The sequence below is a fragment of the Oryctolagus cuniculus genome, chromosome 6, assembly GCF_964237555.1.
Source record: "Oryctolagus cuniculus chromosome 6, mOryCun1.1, whole genome shotgun sequence".
NCBI classification, from domain to species: domain Eukaryota; kingdom Metazoa; phylum Chordata; class Mammalia; order Lagomorpha; family Leporidae; genus Oryctolagus; species Oryctolagus cuniculus.
Genome location: NC_091437.1, coordinates 168508161 through 168528192, shown reverse-complemented (window position 1 = coordinate 168528192; position 20032 = coordinate 168508161). Strand labels below are relative to the sequence as shown.

The following is a 20032-nucleotide window of genomic DNA, read 5'->3' as shown; positions in this document are numbered from 1 at the left end:
TCTAATATATAATATGTGGTGTCCTTCCTGATACCTTAACACTACACCAGATGCCTACTCTAGCTTTTATGTGTTAATTTTAAAAATAAAAAGTAAAAATTACATTAAAATGCCTTCAATTGTCCTCTGTCGCTCCCCGTCTTCGTGGAGGAACGACACAGGACCCTGCGCTGTTCTTTTGTCTGCTCGGCCCTCCCCGGGTTTGCTGCTGGTTCTTCCTGGGTTGGCTACTGTCCCTTCCACCTCCGTGGAAGGGCGGTTCCCCCTGGCCACTTTCCCCACTTCCGCAGGGGAGCGGCACACCGCCGGCCGGCTCTCTCGGGGGCTGCACAGGTGTTCCCTCAGATGTTCCCCTTAGATGTTCCTGGTGCATGTTGTCTCTCTCCTCCTTTATAGTCCTCTTCCGCCAATCCCAACTCGGCTGCCCACACGCCGAGTACGCTGCTCTCCTCCAATCAGGAGCAGGATCAGCTCCTGGAGGTCATCACTCAAGTTGGCAAGAGGCAGCTGCGTAGAAGCTGTTTTCTCTTCTCCCAGCGCCATATTGTGGGAGAGCAGATGGTTGGTTCACCCTCCAATGGCCGCCACGGCTGGCGCGCTGCGGCCGGTGCACCGTGCCGATCCAAAGCCAGGAGCCACATGCTTCTCCTGGTCTCCCATTGGATGCAGGGCCCAAGCACTTGGGCCATCCTCCACTGCCTTCCCGGGCCACAGCAGAGAGCTGGCCTGGAAGAGGGGCAACCGGGACAGAATCTGGTGCCCTGACCGGGACTAGAACCCGGTGTGCCGGCGCTGCTAGGTGGAGGGTTAGCCTATTGAGCCGCAGCGCCGGCCAATGTAATATTTTGATACATGCATACATTTTAATGAACAAATTAGGATGATTGGCATCCATCACTTCCTATATGCAAGATTTCTTTGTAGTGTGAACATTCAAGTCTTTTTTCTAGCTATTTAGAAATATACAGTATGGTTTTTTAAACATTTTATTTATTTATTTGAAAGTCAGAATTACACACAGAGAGAGGAGAGAGAGAGGGAGGGAGGGAGGGAGGGAGAAAGGTCTTCCATCCACTGGTTCACTCCCCAATTGGCCGCAACGGCCAGAGCTGTGCCAATCTGAAGCCAGGAGCCAGGAGCTTCTTCCAGGTCTCCCACATGGGTGCAGGGGCCGAAGGACTTGGGCCATCTTCCACTGCTTTCTCAGGCCACAGCAGAGAGCTGGATCAGAAGAGGAGAAGCTGGGACTAGAACAGGAAATATGGGATGCCAAACGCTTCAGACCAGGACTTTAACCCGCTGCACCACAGTGCCGGCCCCTACAATATGTTATTGTTAACTACTGTTACCCTGCTGTGCAATAGAACACCAGAAGGGTTATTTTTAAAATTTGGAAAAAAATACTTTTTAATTCAATAAAAGTAAACCTTTCTGAGGTTTAATTTTTTTTTTTAATTTTTAAGGTTTTTGAGAAACAATTAACTTTGAAGAACCCAAGACTGATCATCTTTTGCAAGCACTTAGACATAACTATAGCTTATGAGACATAAGAATACCCTCCACTTAATGCACTAAAACAAAGTAAATCTTTGAGAACAAGTTTTACTATTAACTCTCAGAATACAACTCTTTGAGGACAGAAGTCCTTCATGGGAAGTTAGTGCACAGTGACTCCTGCTGTTAATTTAACAATTAATATTATTATGTGTGACATCAGTGATCACCCGAGAATCTTGACATTAGCTGCCTAGGCTATGGAAGCCTTTTTAATTCACAAACTCATTCTGTATTTCTGTATTTAGACAAGGCCATAAACAAAGGGGATGTTCTGTCCTCCTTTCAGAGAAAAGTACATTCTTCTTTGATGACCACTTTTTTCCACTGGAGACTCACCCACTGAGGTCCTTCATGTAGGTCACTTTTTGCCACAGTGTCTTGGCTTTCCATGCCTGAAATGCTCTCATGGACTTTTTAGCCAGATCAGAATGACTTAAGGGCTGATTCTGAGGTCAGAGTTCTGCTTAAAGTGCTTGACATTCTATGAGTTTGCTGTGTGGACTACTTCCCATGTTGGACATTCCCTCCTTTTTAATTCTGTTATTATTACCAAACACTTAATCCTATTTACATGATCACTTTAACACTTAATACTACCTATATGATCACTTTAATGCTTAATCCTATTCATATGTTCACTTGAACACTTTTTTTTTTTTTTTTTGACAGGCAGAGTGGACAGTGAGAGAGAGAGAGACAGAGAGAAAGGTCCTCCTTTTGCCGTTGGTTCACCCTCCAATGGCCGCCATGGCTGGTGCACTGCAGCCGGCGCACCGCGCTGATCCGATGGCAGGAGCCAGGTGCTTCTCCTGGTCTCCCATGGGGTGCAGGGCCCAAGCACTTGGGCCATCCTCCACTGCCTTCCCGGGCCACAGCAGAGAGCTGGCCTGGAAGAGGGGCAACTGGGATAGAATCCGGCACCCCGACCAGGACTAGAACCCGGTGTGCTGGAGCCGCAAGGCGGAGGATTAGCCTAGTGAGCCGCGGCACCGGCTCACTTGAACACTTTTTAAAAAAATTTTTTTGACAGGTGGAGTTGAGAGAGAGAGAGAGAAAGAGACAGAAAAAAAGGTCTTCCTTTTTCTGTTGGTTCACCCACCAAGTGGCTGCTATGGCTGGCGTGTTGTGGCCCGCCGATCCAAAGCCAGGAGCCAGGTGTTTCCTCCTGGTCTCCCACGCGGGTGCAGGGCCCAAAGACCTGGGCCATCCTCCACTGCACTCCCAGGCCACAGCAGAGAGCTGGACTGGAAGAGGAGCAACCGGGACAGAACCAGCGCCCCTACCGGGACTAGAACCCGGGGTGCTGGTGCTGCAGGCGGAGTATTAGTCTAGTGAGCCACGGTGCTGGCCATCACTTTTTTTAAAAAAAGAAAGATTTGTTTTACTTATTTGAAAAAGTTACAGAGAGAGGTAGAGACAGAGAGAGAAGTCTTCCATCTGCTGGTTCACTCCCCAGATGGCTGCAATGGCTGCAATGGCTGGAGCTGTGCCGATCCGAAGCCAGGATCCAGGAGCTTCTGTGTCTCCCACGTGCGTGCAGGGGCTGAAGGACTTGGGCCATCTTCTACTGCTTTCCCAGGCCATACCAGAGAGCTGGATCAGAAGAGGAGAAGCTGGGACTAGAACAGGAAATATGAGAAATATGGGATGCCAGGCACTTCAGACCAGGACTTTAACCTGCTGCACCACAGTGCCAGCCCCACTTCAACACTTAAGTTGCTATTTGTACCACCCAGCTTAAGGGGATTTGGAGTCCCATGGCAAGTTTTTTTTTTATTTTTTTATTTTTTTTTTTAAGATTTATTTATTTGAAAGAGTTACAGAGAGAGAGGAGAGGCCTTCCATCCACTGATTTACTCCTGAAATGGCTGCAACAGTCAGAGCTGCACCAATCCAAAGCCAGGAGCCAGGAGCTTCCTCCAGGTCTCCCACGCGGGTGCAGGGGCCCAAGGACATTGGCCATCTTCTACTGCTTTCCCAGGCCACAGCAGAGAGGTGGATTGGCAGTGGAGCAGCCTGGACTCGAACCAGCACCCATATGAGATGTTGGCACTGCAAGCGGCAGCTTCACCCACTACACTACAGTGCCAGCCCCAGTGGCAAGTTTTAAATTGTACCCTTAAAAACAAGTCCATAGTAATATATGCAGAACTATGTATGTAACTTTACAGTTACAAACTTTGACATTTCACAATTACAACTTTAGGAACACAGTGTTTATTCCCACCTTTCTCCTCCCTCTTTTATTCCCACTCTTATTTTTACTTTAATCTATTTTCAATTAACTTTATACACATAAGATTATCTCTGTTAAATAAAGAGTTCAACAAATAGTATGAAAAAGAAAGTTCCTCTACAGTTGAGGCAAGGGCCGTTCAAAGTCATTGCTTCTCAGTGTCAATTTCACTTCTACAGATTGCCTTTTAGGTGCTGTATTAGTTATCACAGGGAGAACATGTGGTATTTGTCCCTTTGGCACTGGCTTCTTTCACTAAGTATGATGTTTTCCAGCTTCATCCATTTTGTTTCAAATGATTTTCCTCCTTCCTTCCTTCCTTCCCTCCCTCCCTTCCTTTTTTTTTTTTTATCACTGCATAGTATTCCATGGTGTACATATCCCATAATTTCTTTTTTTTTTTTTGATAGGCAGAGTGGATAGTGAGAGAGAGAGACAGAGAGAAAGGTCTTCCTTTGCCGTTGGTTCACCCTCCAATGGCCGCCACGGCTGGTGCGCTGCGGCCGGCGCACCACGCTGATCCAAAGCCAGGAGCCACGTGCTTCTCCTGGTCTCCCATGGGGTGCAGGGCCCAAGCACTTGGGCCATCCTCCACTGCCTTCCCGGGCCACAGCAGAGAGCTGGCCTGGAAGAGGGGCAACCGGGAGAGAATCCGGCACCCCAACCGGGACTAGAACCCAGTGTGCTGGCGCTGCTAGGCGGTGGATTAGCCTATTGAGCTGCGGCACTGGCCCAATTTTGGCTTTCATTGCCTGTGCCTTTAGGGCCTTTTCTAAGAATTATTTGCCTATGCCAATATCTTTCAGGTTTTCCCAATGTTCTCTAATAATTTGATGGTATTAGGTCATAGATTTTGAGTGGGTTTTTGTATAAGGTGTAAGGTGTAAGATAGGGGTCTTGCTTCATACTTCCGCATATGGAGATCCAGTTTTTCCAGCACCATTTGTTAAAGAGACTGTCCTTGCTCCAGGGATTTATTTTAGCCTCTTTGTCAAAGATTAGTTGGTTGTAGATGTTTGGATTAATTTCTGGGGATTCTATTCTAGTCAATGGTCTACATGTCTATTTCTATACCAGTGCCAGGCTGTTTTGATTATAACTGTCCTGTGGTATCTCTTGAAATCTGGTATTGTGATGCTACCAGCTTTGTTTTTGTTTACAGTTGCTTTAGCTATTTGGGGTCTCTTGCGTTTTCATATGAATTCTAGCATCACTTTTTCTAGGTCTTTGAAGAATGTCATTGGTATTTTGATTGGGATGACATTGAATCTGTAAATTGCAGTGAATAGGATGAACATTTTGATGATATTAATTCTTCTTATCCATGAACATGGACTATTTTTCCATTTCTTTATGTGTCTTCTCTATATCTTTTTTTTATGTTTTAAAATTTTTATTGTAGAGCTTTCACCTCCTTGGTTAAATTTATTCTACAACTTTTAAATTTTTTGTAGCTATTGTGAATAGGATTGATATTACAAGTTCTTTCTCAACCAGGGCATTGTATATACAAAGGCTATTGATTTTTCTGTGTTGATTTTATATCCTGAAACTTTACCAAACTCTCTTATGAGTTCCAATAGTCTCGTAGTGGAGTCTTTTTGATTATATATATATATATATATATATATATATATATATATATCTGAAAGTCAGAGTTACACAGAGAGAGGAGAGGCAGAGAGAGAGAGAGAGAGAGAGAGAGAGAGAGAGAGAGAGTCTTCCATTCACTGGTTTACTCCCCAATTGGCCGCAACGGCTGGAGCTGCGCCGATCCGAAGCCAGGAGCCAGGAGCTTCTTCCAGGTCTCCCATGTGGATGCAGGGGCCCAAGGACTTGGGCCATCTTCTACTGCTTTCCCAGGCCATAGCAGAGAGCTGGATCAGAAATGGAGCAGCTGGGGCTTGAACCGGTGCCCATATGGGATGCTGGTGCTTCAGGCCAGGGCATTAACCTGCTGTGCCACAGCGCTGGCCCTGGATTCCCTATATATAGAATTGTGTCATCTGCAAACAGGGATAATTTGACTTCTTCCTTTCCAGTTTGTATACCTTTGATTTATTTTTCTTTCCTAATATCTCTGGCTGAAACTTCCAAGACTATATTCATTAGCAGTGGTGAAATTGGGCATCCTTGTCTGGTTCTGGATCTGAATGGGAATGCCTTCAACTTTTCACTATTCAGTATGATGCTGGCTGAGGGTTTGTCCTAAACTGCCTTGATTGCATTGAAGAATGTTCCTCTATACCATATTTGCATAAGGTTTTTATCATGAAAGGATTTTATATTTTATCAAATGCTTTCTTTGTATCTATTGAGATAATCAAATGGGTTTTGGTCTTTATTTTGTAAATGTGATATATCACATTTATTGATTTGCATATGTTGAACCATCCCTGCATACTAAGGATAAATCCCTCTTGGTTCAGGTTAATGATCTTTCTGATGTGTTGTTGGATTTGATTAGCTAGTATTTTGTTGAGGATTTTTGCATCTATGTTCATCAGCAATATTGGTCTGTTGTTCTCTTTCTGTGTTGTATTTTTTCCTGTTTTTGGAATTAAGGTGATGCTGGCATCATAGAAGGAGTTTGGGAGGATTTCTTCCTTTTCAATTGTTTTGAATAGTTTGAGAAGATTTGGATTTAGTTCTTTAAAAGTCTGGTATAATTCAGCAATGAAGCCATCATGTCCTGGGCTTATGAACTTGCAGTATTTTTACATTTTTGCAGGGTACAGTGCATTATTATCATTATCATTAATACCCACTACCATATGAAGATATAAATATTTAATATTTGCATGAAAACTCATAATTTGAAGATATTTAAAATGTTACCAATACAGTTTGTTTCTTTGTATCCCTACATGGAACCATTCCTCTGTGCATCTGTCCCCCAAATACAACCACGGTCATGAATTTTGTTGAGTGTGTTTCCTCTCAATCATTCCATGTTAGTAATGACTTAGGCATCCATAGAGAATTTTTTAAGAACTTAAGTAACTAGTATAATAGTATTCCCACAGCATGCAACATATCCTTATGCACTACATCAGAGTTTGTCTTTTTGTGAAGTACATGCATTTAGATATAACACTTTAACTAGTATATAATATTCATATTACCTGAGGATTGTACTCCACTTTATTTGCTAATTCCTTCGAAAATTCCTGTGTCTCTGTCTGTCTTATCACTATGAGAGATATGTTCTCAGAGAATAACTGAGTTGTGAAACCATTGCATGTACAATTTTACTATCTGCTGTCCACAAATGTCTTCCAAATGGAAAAAAGAAGTTGCCATCAACCACCTTCTCTTGTTAAGATACAGAATCAAAAATTATTTTGAAGTCTGTCTTACAATTATTGCATGATAACTCCATATAAAATGTCTCATACAGAGAATATTTACATATTTCAGATTTCCAAATGGTAAAATACATTATTCTTCATATAAAACCCTATAATCCATTACACTAATGCTATAAATACTCCTGTAACTCTTGATTCTCACCCATACCTTCATTTTGAACTCGCTGAATCCCAAGAGAAACAATCAATGATTCTGCCTTGATTTGTTCATCTGTACTCAAGTAGTTTGGGAACAAAATACACTCAGCTTTAGTGAAGAGGCCAGGGCACTGAGCAGGAGAGTCAGTAGAACAAGATCTGAGTCCCACCTCTTTTTTTTTTTTTTTTTTTTTTTTTTTTTTTTTTTTTTGACAGGCAGAGTGGACAGTGAGAGAGACAGAAAGGTCTTCCTTTTCCGTTGATTCACTCCGCAATGGCTGATGATCTGAAGCCAGGAGCCAGGTGCTTCTCCCGGTCTCCCATGAGGGTGCGGGGCCCAAGGACCTGCTCCATCCTCCACTGCCTTTCCGGGCCACAGCAGAGAGTTGGACTGGAAGAGGAGCAACCGGGACAGAATCTGGCACCCCAACTGGGACTAGAACCCCGGGTGCTGGGGCCACAGGTGGAGGATTAGCCTATTGAGCTGCGTACCGGCCCCACATCTTTCAAACACTAAATGTGTAGATCACTCAACCTCCCTGGGCTATCCCCTTATTTGCAAATGGGGAGAATAACAGTCACTTTTAAAGATGTACAGTGCCTAAAGGAAGTGGAACTTAGGAACATTTGGCCATTGTATTGGAATCAGAATTGGAATCATGGGTTGGATGTTTGGCATGGTGATTGAGATGTTGCTTGAGACATTTGCAACCCAAATGGGAGTGCTTGGATCCACTTTAATTCCAGTTCCTGCTAATGTGCACCCTGGAAAGCAGCAGGGTCCCTACCATCCATGTGGGAAATCTGAATTGAGTTTCTAGCTCCAGGCTTTGGCCTGGCCCAGCCTTGGCTATTGCAGGCATTTGGGAAGTAAACCGGCAAATGGAAATTCTCTCTCTCTTTCTCTCTCTGTCTTTCAAATATACAGAGAATTTGAATTATTATTGGAATCTATTGCAGGTTTATTGATGAAATACAACTCTATGACAGCTTCAGTTGCTCTTTTACTTGATTATATGAGGAATTAAAAAAATGTTCATGGAATGTATGTATTAAGAAACAGCTGCATGAATTTCAGTGTTTTTAATTTACTTAATTGAAAGGCAGAGTGACAGAAAGGGAAGGGAGAGAGAGAATGAGAGAATCTTGCATCTATTGGAAGATCCATAAGCTGCATCCAGGTCTTCCACATGGGTTAGCATGCTGAGTTGTCATCTGCTGCCTTCCCAGATGCATTAGCAGAAAGCTGGATGGGAAGCAAAGTCTCCAGCAGTCAGTCTGGCACTCTGACATGAGATGTTGGCATTGAAGTGGTGATTTAACCCACTGAGCTACAACACCAGCCGGGATTTCAAAATGTTTTGTACCATAAAAACCTGATCTCTTAATTGCATTTTTTCTGTGAATTTTTTTTTTAAGTACTCTCATAAGGCAGAGAGAACAAGTCTCTTGTCTCGGGGCATCCAAGCTTAGAGTGATTTGTAATCCAAAAATGTGTTTCACCCCATATAATAAGATTTACCTACCCCTTCACCTTCTGTTCCTTTTTTTTTTTCAGGTCAGCGAAAGTCTCTGGGGACCGGTGCTGTGGCACAGCAGGTTAAAGACACCACCTGAAGCACCAACATCCCATATGGGCACCAGCTTGTGTCCCTGCTGCTCCACTTCCGATCCAGCTCTCTGCTATGGCCTGGGAAAGCAGTAGAAGATGGCCCAAGTCCTCGGGCCCCTGCACCCATGTGGGAGACCTGGAAGAAGCTCCTGGCTCCTGGCTTCAGATCAGCTCAGCTCTGGCCGTTGCGGTCATTTGGGGAGTGAACCAGTGGAATGGAAGACCTCTCTCTCTCTCTCTGGCTCTACCTCCCTCTGTAACTCTTTCAAATAAATAAAATAAATCTAAAAAATAAAAAAAAAATCTCTGGAGGGGCCAGCGCCATGGTACAGCAAGTTACGCTGCCACCTGCAGCACCGTGTCCCATGTGGGCACTGGGTTTAAGTCCCATCTGCTCCACTTCCAAACCACTCCCTGCTACTGCTTCCAGGAATGCAGCAAAAGGAGCCCCTGCATCCATGTGGGAGACCTGGAAGAAGCTCCAGGCTCCTGGCTTCGGCCTGGCCCAGGCCTGGCTATTGTGGCCATTTGGAGAGTGAGGCAGCAGATGGAAGATTTTCTTTCTGTCTCTCTTTCTCTTTCTTTCTGTCTCCCCATGTAATTCTGCCTTTCACATATGTAAGTAGGAGAGAAATGTCTTCCTTTTGCCGTTGGTTCACCCTCCAATGGCCGCCACGGCCAGCGCGCTGCAGCCGGCACACCGCGCTGATCTGATGGCAGGAGCCAGGTACTTATCCTGGTCTCCCATGGGGTGCAGGGCCCAAGCACTTGGGCCATCCTCCACTGCCTTTCCGGGCCACAGCAGAGAGCTGGCCTGGAAGAGGGGCAACCGGGACAGAATCCGGTGCCCTGACCGGGACTAGAACCCGGTGTGCCGGCACCACAAGGCGGAGGAATAGCCTAGTGAGCCGCGGCACTGGCTCCTATCTCTATCCTTAACCCTAAAACCTAACCCCAACTCCAACCCCTAGTCCCAGCCCCAAACTTAAACCCTAACCCCAAACCCAGTCCTCAAAAGTTAACCCCCAGTTAATCCTATCCTACCCGACCCTTGACACTAAACCAAACCCTATATCTAAAACTCCAACCATAACCCTAAAACCCCAACCATAACTCTATCCCCATCAAACCCACCCCACTAACCCTAAAACTGTAAAACCCTAACACCCTAGACTTAACCCTCAACTGCAAGCCTCTACCCTTTACCCTAAACCAAGAATCCTAGAACTAGCACTAACCCTAACTCATACTCTATACCCTACCCCAACTTTAATCCCAAATGCTAATCCCAGCCCTAACCATAACCCTATACCATAATCCTAAACCTTAGCTCTAACCCTAACCTAAACAACCCAATTCTGAACCCTTAACTCACACTCTAACCTTCAACCCTAAAACTAACCCTAAACCCTGATCCCAATCCCATCTCCTGACCCCTAGATCCTAACCACCCTAACCCTAAACCAGACCTTGACACTGACATGGACCCTAAGCCCTTACCTCCACCCCTAACTGTAACCCTATCTCAACTCCAAACCTAACCCTAACACAGTGCTAACCCCTACCCTAACCCAAATCCTATAGCTTGACTCCAACACTAAACCCTATCCATACCAATAACCATAGCCCTTAAACCTACCCCAACCTTAAAACCATAGCCCATATTCTACCCTAACCCCAAACCCTGACCATTGTCAGGCAGTAGCCCTAACCCTCACCCAACTGTAACACTAACAACCCTAGCCCCCTTAAGCCTTAACTGTAACTCGAAACCCCAACCCAAATCCTATCCTTAACCCTTATAGCCTAATCTCCCATACCCTAAACCTAACACTTAACCCTATCCCCTAAAGCTAACCCTAACAACCCTATCCTCTGACCTTAATCTTAAATCCCTAACCCTAAGACTCGAGCTCTATTCTTAATACCTAACCTACTATAACCCCAACCCTAAGACCTAACATTGGACCCAATTCCAACCTCAACCCTGGTGTCAAACTATCACTAATACCTAACATCAACCATATCCCTTGCTCCAGGTTTCATCCCTATTTAAGCCCAATCCTAGCTCAAACCACCCTAAAACTAACCAACCCTGGTACACCCACATCCTAGACTGGAGTGTTCAGCTGATGCCCTGGCTCCACTCACTATTCCAGCTTCCTGTTAAATGTACCCCGCCAGGCAGTGGTGATGGCTCAATTGGGCCCCCGCCACCCACATGGCAAACACAGATGGAGTCCTGCCTCCTGGCTATTGTAGGCATTTAGGAAGTGAAGCAAAGGATGGAAGATCACTCCATTTGTCTCTGCCTTTCAATTAAATAAAATTAAACAAAACTAGCAAAAGCCCTAACTTGACCCCTGGCCTTCACCCACCTGCCCTGACTCCATCTGCCTGAATTCCAATCACTGAGGAGACCCAAGGTTAGCTGGACAACGTCATAGCATCAAACCCTGGACTTACAGGCCAGCCACATATCCCCCTTCAAGGACTCAACTGGGCTCCTACCAATTACATGGGGGGTACAGATTGAGTTTCTGGCTCCTGGCTTTGGCCTGGCCCAGCTGCAGCTCTCAAAGGCATTTGAGAAATAAACCAGACACTCGGGTGCTTTGCAGTCTAACCTATACAGATGCCACCTAGACTCTAGGATGCAAGCTAGCGCCAGGACAGGTCAGCGACATGAGAGGACATGCTGATTCTGTGCCAAGTGGGCCAAGGAACATCAAGGGTCATAGGTTGGTGGGGAGGCCCAACCAGCACTTAGTTTCATTCACGGATACGTGGCTTGTGAGAGGCCAGCGAGCCTAGAGCCTGAAGACCTCTGTCCTGGGATGGATTACAGAATGTGATCTGGGGAGATTGTTCTTGGGTGCATTCTCATTCAGGAGGAACAAAAGATGCTTAGTCCACAGAAAACTGATGGACCTGAGGTTGGTAAACTTATCATAAGCAATAAAGAAAGTAGGTGAGAGGTCAACACTAAGGCAAAGCAGGTAAAGTTGCCTGTGGTGCCAGCATGCCATACGGGTGCAGGTTCAAGTCCCAGCTGCTCCACTTCTGATTTAGCTCACTGCTAATGCGCCTGGGAAAGCAGCAGAGGATGACCCAAGTCCTTCAGCCCCTTCACCCACATGGGAGACCCGCAAGATGTACCCCTGGCTCCTGGTTTTGGATCAGCCTAGCTCCAGCCATTGTGGCCATTTGGGGAGCAAGCCAGTGGATGGAAGATCTGTCTCTCCCTCTAACTGCCTTTCAAATAAGTAAATAAATCTTTTTTTAAAAGGTAGGTGAAAACTTTCTTCAGCATTTGGAGAAAATCACACAAATGTAGCTTGTAGAGCAACCAAGAGAAATTTAAAATTGCTATCAGAAAATGTCTACTATAAGATTCAGTAGGGGCTGGCACTGTGATGTAATGGGTAAAGCCACCACCTGCAGTGCCGGCATTCCATATGGGCACCGGTCGGAGTCCTGGCTGCTCCACTTCTGATCCAGCTCTCTGCTATGGCCTGGGAAAGCAGTGGAAGATGGCCCAAGTCCTTGGGCCCCTGCACCTACGTGGGAGGCCCAGAGGAAGCTCCTATCTCCTGATTGGCACAGCTCTGGCCGTGGCAGCCATCTGGGGAGTGAACCAGCGGATCTCTCTCTGCCTCTCCTCTTTGTGTAGTTCTTTCAAGTAAGTAAATAAATCTTTAAAAAAAAAAAAAAATGTGGCTGGCGCCACAGCTCACTAGGCTAATCCTCCACCTGTGACGCCAGCACCCCGGGTTCTAGTCCTGGTCGGGGCGCCGGATTCTGTCTCAGTTGCTCCTCTTCCAGTCCAGCTCTCTGCTGTGGCCTGGGATAGCAGTAGAAGATGGCCCAAGTGCTTGGGCCCTGAACCCACATGGGAGACCAGGAGGAAGCACCTGGCTCCTGGCTTTGGATCTGCACAGTGCGCAGGCTGTAGCAACCATTTGAGGGTTGAACCAATGGAAGGAAGACCTTTCTCTCTGTCCTCTGTCTCTAACTCTGCCTGTCAAAAAAAAAAAAGTTTAATCAGACAAAGCTCACCTAGAGCAAGGATTACAGCCTTAGCAATCTGATTCAAAAATCCACCAGGTTCCAAGGTTGGATGCACCCCTTAAAAAAAATCAGTAACCATGTTTAAGAAAGAAAACTAGAGGTGGTGCTGGGCCTGGTGGTTGAGGCCACTTTGACACCTGCTTCCTGTAATAGTCTGGGCTCCACTCCCTGATCCCAGCTCCCCACTACTGCAGACCTTGGGAGGCAGTGGTGATGGCTCGTAGTTGGGTCCCTGCCACCCACAGGAGAGGCCTGTACTGAGTTCACAGCTCCTGGCTTTGGCCCTGTTCCGCTGATCACTGCAGGGATTCAGAAGTGGAGAGGATGGGTGCTCTATTCACCTCCCAAAATAAACCAAGAAAATCAAATGTTGCTGAAATACTCACCTGTTTGTTTGAGGTCATGGCATTTAAAGAACACATTAGAAAGCCAGATCTCTTCTCACACATTAATATGAGCTCTGCCAAGGGCTCCACTGAAGAGTTAGAGATCAGTGATGAAGCTGTTACAAAAGGAATCAGCTCAACTCTGTGAACCGAGCCTGGCTCTGTAATCCTAGACTCTAACCTTAACCCCAATTCCTAACTGACAACATCATCCCTGTCCTAGTCCATCTTCTATTGTGTTAGGATACCAGGCTGGAAAAATTATACCCAGACATTTGCTGGACTCAAAGTTCTATTTTTTTTTTTTTTTAAGATTTATTTATTTATTTGAAAGCAGAGTTAGAGAGAGGGGCAGAAGCAGAGAGGTCTTCCATCCGCTGGTTCACCACCCAGATGGCCACAATGGCCAGAGCTGTGCTGCCCTGAAGCCAGGAGACAGGAGCTTCTTCCGGGTCTCCCATGTGGGTGCAGGGGCCCAAGAACTTGGGCCATCTTCTACTGCTTTCCCAGGCCACAGCAGAGAGCTTCGATCAGAAGTGGAGCAGCTGGGTCTCGAACAGGTGCCAAACAGGATGCCGGCACTGCAGGTGGCAGCTTTACCCACTACGCCACAGCTCCAGTCCCCAAACTCAAGGTTCTAGAGCTGGGAAGTCCCAAATGGAGGAAACCGCCTTCAGTCTCCAGTCTTCTCCATTACCCTCATCAGACCACAACCATACTCTGATCTTAAAGTAAACCCTGAGGACTCCAATTTAATCCCATCAAGGTGGCATGTACCAATGCCATCTCACTAGTCCAAGTGATCAATTTCAGTTCACAATTGATCATAATGAAAGGACTAAGAGTCAAAGGGAGCACATAAGCAAGTCTAGTACCTGCTAACACTAACCGATAGAATAAATAAAGGGGAGAGTGATCCAACATGGGAAGTGAGATACTCAACAGACTCATAGAATGGCAGATGTCCTAAATAGCACTCTGGCCTCAGAATCAGCCCTAAAGGCATTCGGATCTGGCTGAAAAGCCCATGAGAGTATTTCAGGCATGGAAAGCCAAGACACTCTGGCAAAAGATCTCTGTGAGTGAGATCTCAGTGGAAAGAACAGGTCTTCAAAGAAGGAGGTACCTTTCTCTGAAGGGAGGAGAGAACCTCCACTTTGACTATGACCTTGTCTAAACAAGATAAGAATCGGAGAACTCAGAAGGCTTCCATAGCCTTGGAAACTCATGACTGGAGCATAGGGAGATTACTGATGCCATAGACAGGAGTGTCAATTGGTAAAGTCAACAACAGGAGTCACTGTGCACTTACTCCTCATGTAGGATCTCTGTCCTTAATGTGCTGTGCATTGAGATTTAATGCTATAACGAGTACTCAAACAATATATTTCACTTTGTGTTTCTATGGGGGTGCAAACTGTTGAAATCTTTACTTAATGCATACTAAACTGATCCTCTGTAAAAAAAAAAAAAAAAAAAAGAAAAGAAAAGAAAAGAAACTATCAACTCCCAACTTGACTCTCACTGGGATTAAACATGACAATAGGTCTGATCTGATTTCATCATCATTAAAAAAAAATCATCTATTATTTTTCACTTTATGTTTCTGTGTGGGAGCAAACTGTTGAAATCCTTACTTAATGTATACTAAGCTGATCTTCTGTATATTAAGATAATCGAAAGTGAATCTTGATGTGAATGGAAGGGGAGAGGGAGTGGGAAAGGGGAGGGTTGCGGGTGGGAGGGACGGTATGGGGGGGAAGCCATAGTAATCCATTATTCGTACTTTGGAAACGTATATTCATTAAATAAAAGTTAAAAAAAATAAATAAAAAAAAATAAAAAAAAAAGTAAACCCTGAGCCCTTAAGCAGAATGGACCAAGGAACAGGTGGTTTTAACAGGGCCCAGATGGGTTTCAGAGAGGGAATGTAACTACAGACATCAGGAAAGGAAGATCTCCCCTGGTGTTCCCTTTCTTAGGCCCTCCCAACTCCTAGAAATATACCCAATGCAAAGGGTCAAACTGCGAATGGGGAATGGGAGAGGAAGCGACAAAATCCAAGATGAAGACTGTCCTAGCCCAAGCATCCCAAGCCAACAGGGACTAACCTGTGTAACCCCAGTTTACTGTCTTATTCCCAGGCAGACTATACTCAGATGCACAGGGCACCTCACCGCAGAGATAGGGGACGTTACAGCATTTACGGGAGGGGCATTTAGGTGGAATCTAAATGGGAACAGAAGGCAGGGAGGTGTAATTGGGATAACACCAGGTCTCAACTGTGACATGGACTAGGCTATTTCCCGAGAATGCACAGAATCAAGACAGAGGTGTGAGTGGCTTCCACAAGCCGCGTGTGTGAAACTGCTTCACATACAGACCAGGGCATCCTCCTGAGATCAGGCTGTCTCCTTTCTACCCACCATTCCTGACAACAAAGCGGTTGTCTGTGATTTCAACAAACAGCATTCTTAGCAAGAAAGCAGACACTAAATAAAGGGGTCATTCTGACACTTTACATCTGCACTGTGCCCAAGCGGGAACCACTTCCTGTGAACACTGCTGAGTCTCTTCACAGGATATTACCTCGCCTAGTAAACAATGGACGAAGCCCGTTGATATTTGCTTTCCCAGGAGCCAGTCAAGGAAACCCACATAAAATGAGCAGTAATGCTGAAAACCCTGAGGCAGGATAACGTTTGGTTATTTCAGGAGTAAACAAGAAACCAGAGAGGCTGGAACAAGGGCGGGAGGTTATGTCAGAGCCATCGTGACGCTCCTGCCCTAAGGCCTTGTGTGTCAGTTTTCATACCGTAGTCTGGGTTTAATGAAGCCATTCAGTCAGGAGAACCATGAGCCGACACACCCACAGAGCGGCAACGCAGCAGACATCAGGCCAACACAGCAGTCATGGTTGAGACCTGGGGCCGGAACCAAGAGCAGCAGTGCAGATGAGACGCAGATCTGACAACCATTCAAGTACTGACGTGTGTTGAAAAAGGGAGATGACAAGTTTGCCACCTAAGCAGCCAGGTGGGCAGAAGCACCACTGACCAGAAAGCAAAAGACAGACGGAGATGTTGGGCCTGACGCAGTGTTCTGAACAGCCTGTGCTGCTGGGACCCACAGCGGCCCTGGGGATAACACTGCTCACGAGGGCAACAAGGACAAGGGACCACACGTCGGGTGAGGTCCTGGACCCAACTATGCTGGGCCCTCAGCTCGTGTACTTCCTCAGACAGAGATGTTCAGCATTCTTTCAATCATCCACTTCCATCAAAAGTGGAGACTGAGGCAATAAGACAAAATGGTATAAAGCAATGAAATATTTAATGGGCTTATTTTCAAAACTGAGCCCCAGCGTACAATTAGGTAGCTTCACCACTAATCCTTATTACCAGGAGCACTTAACCAAGCCTGAAAAACCAATAAAGTACATTATTCTTTTCATGACACTCATTTCTGTTTCCTGTAGATTTTCCTCTCTCTCTCTCTCATGCCAGGAGGGGCATGTCATCCAAAAACATACAAATGGGGGCTTGCACTTGTCTGACACTCACAGCAGCCCAACAGCCCTGCTGTAGACGAAGCTGACCTCTGCCAACAGAGACCTCCTGGAAAGTCTCTGCACTCAAGACAACATCCCGGGGTTGTTCTTTGATGGGGGAGAGGCTAAAAGAAATTGAACCTAAACTCTTCATCAGGAGTATCCACAGTGGCCTTGGCGCCTCCCACTGGACGTGGCCTGCAGACCTTTCGGCTCTTCTTTCTGGTGGCCTCACCCACAGGCTGCACCTGGGCAGACCGAGCAGCTGGGGGGGGGGGGGCAGAGGGCATCAGAGTCAGGACTGAGTAACAGCAAACAGCACCTGTGCAGTTACGACTGCTCATGCAACCCTGACCCTCAGCAGAAATCAACTGATCTTGAGAATCCTAAGGCAGTTCCTATCATGACTTACAGAATCACGGAGAGAACTAGAACTTGCCAAGGGTGCTAACGACCTAAGTGGTAGCTTCAGGACTGGAGCAAGGTGGATGGCTGGTTCCAGGACTTACTAACTGCTGCATGGAAGGTGAGGCAGGGCCAGCTGTGGGCCAGGCTCCTTCCCCTCCGAGAACCTCTGCCCCCTGCGCCCAGGCCCAGTTCTGCTTTGCTGAGGGCTCCACACTTCCGCCCCGCCCAGGCTTCCCTGAGCTCAACTCCATCCCCACCAGCGTCAGAGATGCACTCCCTAAGCCCTTCCTCTCTATTGAACCGGACATCCCAAAACGCAAAGCTCCTCACCAGCCCTAAGAGACCGCAGGGCCTCCAGACGCTCGGCATCCATCTGAGCCCTGTAGTCTCCAAACAGGGCACGCATCAGCTGCCGCTTCCGGGGCAGGGGCGTCCTGTCGCTGCGCAGGGTTCGTATGGCCCCGACAGCCTGCTCTCCTGCGCATAAGAGAAAAGGCCAGTCCCCCGCTCTGTACCCACCTCCTCTCACCCAGCGCCGCCACCGCCACACCCCCACTCACTCTGCTTCAGGGTGGGTTTCCGCGTCTGGAGGCCCAGCTCCAACTGCTCCACGCACCAGGCCAGTTCTCGGGCCAGCTGCTCCGCCTGAGACGGGTGGAGAGAGGGGCTGAGGGCAGGCACCGGGACCTGCCGCCCCAGGCCCTTCCTTGCCTCCACAAGGCTGATTTCTAGACGCCACCGGGAGACCCCCTTGCCTGCGCCTCGGCACTTCGCGAGGCTTCCTCTGGAGCGGGCTGCTCCGAAGCCGTCTGGCCTCCGTTCGCCGCAGGAGCCCTGTCCCGGATTTTCTTCTTGGACTTCCTGGAGGCGGCACTGCCCTCAGAGACTGCGGGGTTCGCTTTGCGGGCGGCGGCACCGCACGTGGGTCGCCCTGCACGGAAACAGGGGAAGTACTCGGGGCACCGGAACCGCGCCAGGGGCCCGGGGTCTGCGTGGCGCGCAGGCGGTACCTGAGCCTGAGGCCGCAGAGGCCTCGCGAGCAGGACGTCCTGGGGCCTGAAGAGAAGAGGGCAGCATCAGGGTCACTGGAGGCCGCCAGCAGCCCAGGGGCCCGCAGCGCGCGCGCCTCCGCCACGCTCACCGCCATGCTCCGCCTTCGCCGCCGGAACCCGCGTAGGGCGCAGAGTCCGGGACCAAATTGGCCCCTCCAGCAACGCGACTGCGACGCGGAGTTCCGGGTGCGCGGGGAGGCGCGGGGCGGGGCAGGGGGCGGGGCAGGGGGCGGGGCTACAGGCGAGGCGGGGCGGCGCTGGCCGAGCTCCGGCTGCGTAGACAAAGCCATCTTCTGCTGCCTTCCCAGGCACATTAGCAAGAAGCTGGATTAGAGGTAGAGCAGGCGGGGCCGGGGCCGGCGCTGTGGCATAGCTGGTAAAGCTGCCCCCTGCAGTGCCGGCATCCCTTATGGGCGCTGGTCCGAGTAAGATAACAGCTAACAAGAACAAACCCAATAACGGATCCAAGATATGGTTGTAAGGTAACAGTGAGGCGCTGCTCCACTTCCAATCCAGCTCTCTGCTATGGCCTGGGCCAGAAGATGGCCCAAGTACTTGGGCCCCTGCACCCCTGTGGGAGACCCAAAGGAAGTGAGGAAGTGAACCAGCAGATGGAAGACCTCTTTCTGTGTGTGTGTGTTGTGTCACTCTTTTAAATAAATAAAAATTTAAAAGAAAAAAAGAAGTAGAGCAGCCAGGACTGGAACCAAGCAATGATATGGATATTTACTAACATATTAATATGCATTTTTCAAAAACCTCGTTGTCATAACAGAAGATTGGACTTCAATCTTGGGTCAATGTAATTTTGGCATTCACATTCAACTTGTAGAAAACTTGGGGCCGATGCTGTGGCGCAACGGGTTAACGCCCTGGTCTGAAGCGCCAGCATCCCACATGGATGCCAGTTTGAGACCCAGCTGCTCCACTTCCGATCCAGCTCTATGCTATGGCCTGGGAAAGCAGAAAGAAGATGGCCCAAGTCCTTGGGACCCTGCACCCGCATGGGAGACCTGGAAGAAGCTCCTGGCTCCTGGATTCCGGTCAGCACAGCTCCAGCCGTTGCAGCCAATTGGGGAGTGAACCAGCAGATGGAAGACCTCTCTCTCTCTCTCTCTCTCTCTCTCTCTCTCTGCTTCTCCTCTTTCTCTGTGTAACTCTGACTTTCAAATAAATAAATAAATCTTTTTAAAAAAGAAAACTCTATGAACAATGTTTTAAAATTGTAAACTTTTCTTAAAACTTTTTATGACTTGCTCACACCTTCTGAAATTTACACCCATAGTTACATAGTCTTGAATTGTCATGTATAGACAACCTATGAGAATACATGCTAACAAACACAAAGTCTCCCCTACAGCATTTAAGATGTTAAAAGTACACATAATAAGCCACGCCGTGGCTCAATAGGCTAATCCTCTGCCTGCGGCGCCAGCACCCTGGATTCTGGTCCTGGTCGGGGCACTGGATTCTGTCCCGGTTGCTCCTCTTCCAGTCCAGCTCTCTGCTGTGGCCCAAGTCCTTGGGTCCTGCACCCGTGTGGGAGACCAGGAGGAAGCACCTGGCTCCTGGCTTTGGATCGGCGCAGCGCCAGCCATAGCAGCCACTTGGGGGGTGAACCGATGGAAAAAGGAAGACCTTTCTCTCTGTC

General features: G+C 47.6%; 1 protein-coding gene across 13 annotated transcripts; it reads right to left on the bottom strand.

Moving 5' to 3' along the window:
• Window positions 1-973: 973 nt before the first annotated feature.
• On the bottom strand, window positions 974-18686 carry C6H8orf33 (chromosome 6 C8orf33 homolog). 13 transcript variants are annotated; one of them, XR_011389381.1, is made up of 8 exons: window positions 18471-18686; window positions 18340-18385; window positions 18085-18260; window positions 17890-17974; window positions 17660-17806; window positions 16187-16295; window positions 2657-3176; window positions 974-1247 (listed from the first exon to the last, which is right to left on the bottom strand). XR_011389381.1 is itself a non-coding variant. In XM_051829544.2 (7 exons), the coding sequence occupies exons 1-6, from the start codon at window positions 18669-18671 to the stop codon at window positions 16216-16218; spliced, it is 735 nt and encodes a 244-aa protein (XP_051685504.2). In that variant the 5' UTR covers window positions 18672-18686; the 3' UTR covers window positions 2203-3176; window positions 16187-16215. The 13 variants fall into 13 exon arrangements, 7 of the variants coding, with proteins under 7 accessions (XP_051685502.2, XP_051685509.2, XP_051685504.2 ...); XR_011389382.1 differs by having other exon boundaries at window positions 974-1221; XR_007912778.2 differs by lacking the exon at window positions 16187-16295.
• Between the last annotated feature and the right edge of the window lie 1346 nt (window positions 18687-20032).